Below are 6,000 nucleotides of genomic sequence, written 5' to 3'. Positions count from 1 at the left end.
TTTGGTGTCCTCTGTGGGGAGATCAATAAGGTTTCCCTACTGGCAAATAGCTCAGTGGTGGCTTTTGGGGGGCTTCCCCTCCATTCTATATCCTGGTTAACTTCTGAATTGTCTTTTTTTGCGAGGTATTAAATAGAAACATTAAATCATTGATGACTTTGTGCCTCACATAACAAGGATAGAGAGAAGGACAGAAGGAACTAGAATAACTTGTACCCTCTCCCCCTCTGTGCAAACCTACTCATTAACTATTACAGAATATTACTCTGATGCTCGTCTTCCTTATCTATAGTGTTGGCATGGAGTTACACTGTGCCTTTTCATTGACCCTCTTAAAACTTACTGTAGTGATACATCTACTTCATCAGCTCCAATAGTGAATGCCTGTAGCTGGACCCACTACAGTACCGTGCAGAAGTCCCTCACGGCTGCCCCACATAGGAGTTCAAGGCCTTGATGAGGCAGCTAGAGGAGACTCCTTCACCACTTGTTAGACATATGGTGGCATCCTCTATGCTTCTTTTCCTCCATAGATATACAACACTAGATATCGCCATATTTTTTATGGGGCACCACCCCTTGAATGAACATCAATTGGTGACGAGGCAATGCTCAAATCATCCTGTAGGTGGCGGTAACACAATGTTTTCGCTGTTATTGGGGGGGCCAATGGCCCAAGAAACTGGACACATCGGTTCCTTGGGCCATTGCAAGATGGCGGCACCAAATGCTGAGTGAAACGCATAGTTTTCTTAATCTAGTCGGCACACCTGGCCCACCCAGCGAAGCTGCCCGTTTTCCCCTCCGTACACTCCGCCCGCTGGACAGGCCAGACGTGCCAACTGGATCTATACCCTCATGACATGCTCATTCTATCGGAAAGCAAAACAAAGGAGGGCTTTCCACTCTGCGCTATAGTCAGTTTCCCTCTCTCGCTCTGCGAATGGCTGAGGGCAGGGCTGCTGAAATGGGGGAAACTGGGAAAATTCGAAGGGCCTGGTATGGACAGGGTTGCCTTTGAGTGCTGCCATATCCTAACATGGCCTTATTTAATCTGTGATCTTTCAATAGGGAACATGGCAGTTTTCTAGCAGCACGTCTCGTTTATAAAAAAAAAAGGTGTGATGGACAGAGCGTATCAGGATTAATAGACTTTATCTCTGGGGTGGGGCTGTGAAGAAAAAACAACAAACAAATAAGCATCTATAGACACGCAGACTGTCGGTCAGTGTGTGTGTGGCTCACCGAGGGAGTGTGTGAACACAAGCCCGGCCTCGCACACAAACTTCATTTTAAGTTCAACGCTCTATTCAAACTAGCTTGGACCGTGGAGAGAACCTTATCAAAACACTTCCACTTCCTCTTGATTGTCTGAGAGCAACACACATACATGACATGACACATGGCTGACTTAACAAGGTTAAAACAGACATACTTTGGCCAAAAGATAACCTCCCTCCCTCATTTAACTCACTCACTCACTCACTCTCATACTCACACATACTCGAGCGCACACGCGCGCGCACACACACACACACACACACGCGCGCACACACACACACACACACACACACACACACACACACACACACACACACACACACACACACACACACACACACACACACACACACACACACACACACACACACACACACACACACACACACACCTTTCAGCACCATAGCTGCCTCTTCCAGTGGAATGTAAATTTCGCCTCGGCATGCATAAACAAAGCAGTTCAGAGGGGTGTGTGTGTGTGTGTGTGTGTGTGTGTGTTTGCAGAGGCGACTCTAGGATCAGCTGGGACCCCAAGCAAAATTTCAAAGTAGTGAACATTTGAAAGAAATTTGCCACTACTGTAGCAAAGTGTGAGCTGTTATTCACCATCCAGGGGCTTGGGGGCCCCAAGCGGCTGCCTGCCTAGCCTGGTGACAAGATGCGCCTCTGTGTGTGTGTGTGTGTGTGTGAGAGAGAGAGCGAGCGATTATGCAGGCGTGTCCTCATTAGTCTCGTTATTGGACTGCGTGTTTGCGTTCGTCTGTGGTTGGGTGTAGGACGACACCTCCAGGTCTGTCTCCCGAGTAAAGATGACCGCATCACCACTCACGTTGATCAGACACTGAGCCTGAAGACGGCAAGACATAAACACAACATTAACACATATGAACTCTTCAAAAATGTTAAAGTGCATATCGCAGGTTAACCACTACTTTGGATCAATGTGTACACACTGTATTCAATAAATGATCCACATATATAAGTCCCTCCAAAAACGATGTTAAATAACGATTTTTGTTGTTTGTTGTGGCAAATGTGGGTTTAACCGTAACCTGGCGACTACGTCAGGCGAGGCCATGGGTGAACGTTCTAATTTTATTTGCCTGGAATTTTACATAGGCGAGGTGACGATCACTAATGATATAACGGCCGTGGCCTGCAGGCCTATAATAGAAATCGCAACTGTAATCGTGCGGCTTTTCTCATGCAGGGCACTGTAACAACTTCCAAATGATTTAGTAACTTTTGGCCAACTAGTTTTAGTAGAAATGCTATTCATGCAGGGTTGCAAATTCTGCTTGGACCTATAGCTAGACTATGCGACATGGGCTTCTTTTTTTTTTTTACTAGTCCCTTCATATTTTTGGGCTTGCTTTTAATCATGTTTAATGAACTGCCAATATCGTGTCACCTAAATGCAATAGGCTACCTAAATTACAAACAGCACAAACGGGAAATGATCTGCGTAGCCTAAAATGTGCTGCTATCCGCCCGACTGGGGAGGGACTGTCCATGGTGCTGAAATCGCGTCAAACTTTTCCAAGGTGCAAAACAGTAGGCTAAAGTAGGCCTATACCACCCGAGTCATGTCGCTGTTGTAAAAATCACATTTTCAATTTCCTTTGACTGTTCTATAGAATTACATGCAACTTCAATAAAGGTCACCCCCACAATGCGTATCACACAAATCAATAGCATAGGTAACCCACGCGGCGGCGGGACTATTTCGGTTAACCTATATTCCTTGAAAAAAAAAAGTCCGAGTGTCACAAAAAACTACACTGTCCGTAATTATAGGCCTAGCAAACGAAATTATCCAATAGAAGAAATCAAGTCTTCAGTTTCAATAATCCACGTTGTGTGGCGCAAATGTAGCGCCTTCCAAGTCTCTCGCGGCCAAAAGTGACTAAGCTCACCTCTGATGATATAGCCTACTTATGTTCCAGGTTACTCACGGCACTGAGACGATGCAGGATAATCCATGGAAAGTCTTCAAGTAATCCAAACAGAGCGATTCAAGCAAGACAGTAAAACAACAATAGTCGCCAGATCAAACATAAATACCAAAACTAGCCTATAGGCCAATGTAGATTTGGTATGACGTTTGATAAAAGCATCTCATTCAGATGGCCAGGGAGAGAGGCAAACAATCTTTCAACAGCGTTGGCTGGAGCCTTCGAGTAGAGCCTTTTGGTTGTATCTTTTCAGTCTCTATTTTCCTACTACGCGCGTTGGATCCATGTTTTAGATGCGTCCCAGCATCTCTATAAAAGGGTAGGCTATGTCTGTCCGTCCGTCTGAAACGCGTTCTTCAAATTGTTCCCTTCTGTGTCCACAAGGTGGGAGAGTTGACTATTTGGCCCGGAGCACGCAGCTGATTGCATTGTGAGACAAGTGCAACGCGAGTACAATGAAAGTGCTGCTGCATTGGATAAGAAGCAGTGATAACGCGCCAGTTGCCCTAGCCAGGACAACTGAGGGGGCATTCAATTTTCGGCATTATTTTGCGTTTGGGCCGTGGGAGGCAACTTCGTTTCGTTTTCACCAACACCACTGTGAAGTGTGTGTCACTATGTTCACGGTCTTTACCCCCTTATGAGACTTCGGCCCGAGGATGTCAAACGTGAGGGGGGCGCTTCATCATGTTGTGTATGATAGTGTCACGTTGTGCAGCTCAACTATGTGGTTTGTCACAAACTCGCGGCAATGACAATGAAACGTGGTTCTCGAAACAAGTAGACAAATGCGCCATTTGACATACGGTGTACTGATGTTCTCGGACGTATTGCAAGGGAGGTTCATTCGTTTTCTGCTGACGGCCGTGTGGACAACACAGGTGCTTTCCGCTGTGCCCAGACAGATTGCTTTGCAGTCGTTTGAATTTGGTAATCTCTGGCACTCTTACAATGCAGCCGACTGCTTTGCACCTTGCCGTTAAAAAGCTTGGAGCGAATGATTCACCCAAACGGTTTTATTTATTTATTATTTGTCGCTGTTTACATTCTTTCCCACTTGGACATGATGCTGAAATGGCGTGATAGAACTACTAAAGGTTGACACTAACAATGTCTGGTAGGATTGTAGGCCTACTTGAAATTTGAAATCACATGGTAGGCCTACTTCTCCAAATTCAAGCTTTCGAGACTCGCACTTTGAGGCAAGCGCAATCGTAACCCCCCCCACCCCCCCCACATTTAAACAAACATTTTTTTTTTCATAGTTCGAACACTGGTTTTTACTGCCTCACGGTCACATGGCACCCTGTAGCGGTCATGATATAATATTGCCAATGATATTTATTTCATACCTGTACGGCATAATTCAATCACACACCGTACAGAATGCAGGGCTACCGCTACTGAATGGCCTCGCCTGACGTCACACAATAGATTAGAATTCTTTGAACATGTTACTGAAAATACACACTTTTCCTCATTATATTTCATTTTCTGATGTCCTGTTGCATGAAAAAAATGATGGATAATTGTTCAAGTGGTAGAGTTATCAAAGGAAGTCCATTATTTTGAATACAAATTAACCTGAGATATACACTTTAAATCTTAGCCTTATTTTTCAAGTGCATTACTACAAGTTTGTGGACTTGTAGTCTGTGTGTGTGTGTGTGTGTCCTGATTTAGTTCTTGCTTAGGTTCTCCGTCAAATGTAAATGGGTGTGGGTGTGCGCGTGTGCATACTGACCTGGTTCTTGTTTGGGTTCTCCATGAAGACGCACTCCTTCATGCTGTAGGAGACGACTGCGTTTCCTCCCAGAGCCGCCACGTGAGCTCGCACCATAGCAAAGACCTCCGCTATGAACGAGTGGAGGAACCCACTCACGCCACCCTCCTGAACACACACACACACACACACACACACACACACACACACACACACCAGTTATGGTTCAATGTTCATGCCAAGGTAATTATTAGTGTGTGTGCGCGCACACTAACCTCTCTTAGCGAGGTGGTTTTGCGTGTGAAGAACATAATGATGCCCAGGTACTATAGTGTGTGTGTGTGTGTGTGCACTGACCTCTCGAAGCGAGGTGGTCTCGCGTATGAAGAACATATTAATGATGCCCAGGTACTTGGTGATCTTGGCCCCCGGTATGAAGGAGAGGGGGGTCATCTTGACCACCGTGACAGAGGAGGATCCTGGGAAGGAGCGCGTGGAGCGCAGCGAGCGAGAGCGACCCTCTGGAAGAGGACTGGCACGATCTGTAGACGAGGCTGCAGGACAGCAGAGAGGAGGAGTATAGGAGGAGGGAGGGAACAAGAGGAAAGGAGGAGAAGGGGGACAGGAGTGGAGAAGGGAGGGAAGTAGAGGTGGAGAAGAAAAGGAGTAGAGGGAGATAGAAGGGGAGAGGGAGAGATAGGAGTAGAGAGGAGGAGGGAAAAGAAACATGGGGAGGAGGAGTATAGAGGGAGAGGAAGTGAGAGAGAGGGCAATGGAGGGAGACAGAGAGGAGGTGATGGACAGTAAAGGAGAGATGTAAACACCGGATGAAGGATGGGGGGAGCATGAGGAGAGGAGGGAGGGGATGGGGGGCAGAGACAACGACATGGAGAGAGGAGAAGAGAGTGACATGGGGACAAATGCATGTTGAGATGAGGAGAGGGGGAAATGGGGATACGGCATGTACATGGGAGAGCAAGAGAAGGGGAGGGGGTGGACAGACTTCAGAGACGCTACACACAACTATAATGAACAGTTTGC

At 46.5% G+C, this 6,000-nt stretch overlaps 1 protein-coding gene across 3 annotated transcripts in view; it reads right to left on the bottom strand.

The window, feature by feature from the left end:
• Positions 1–1,589: 1,589 nt before the first annotated feature.
• c2cd5 (C2 calcium dependent domain containing 5) overlaps positions 1,590–6,000 on the bottom strand; it is a 63,780-nt gene continuing 59,369 nt past the window's right edge. For all 3 annotated transcript variants that reach the window (XM_063196480.1, XM_063196481.1, XM_063196482.1), the window contains 3 exons: positions 5,317–5,513; positions 4,981–5,127; positions 1,590–2,128 (listed from right to left, as the gene is read on the bottom strand). In XM_063196480.1, coding sequence (XP_063052550.1) covers positions 1,988–2,128; positions 4,981–5,127; positions 5,317–5,513 — 485 coding nt within the window. In that variant the 3' untranslated portion in view covers positions 1,590–1,987. The remainder of the gene's footprint in view (positions 2,129–4,980; positions 5,128–5,316; positions 5,514–6,000) is intronic.

This window comes from Engraulis encrasicolus, chromosome 4 (genome assembly GCF_034702125.1).
Source record: "Engraulis encrasicolus isolate BLACKSEA-1 chromosome 4, IST_EnEncr_1.0, whole genome shotgun sequence".
In the NCBI taxonomy this organism is placed as follows: Eukaryota; Metazoa; Chordata; class Actinopteri; order Clupeiformes; family Engraulidae; genus Engraulis; species Engraulis encrasicolus.
This window is presented reverse-complemented; position numbering and strand designations above follow the sequence as displayed.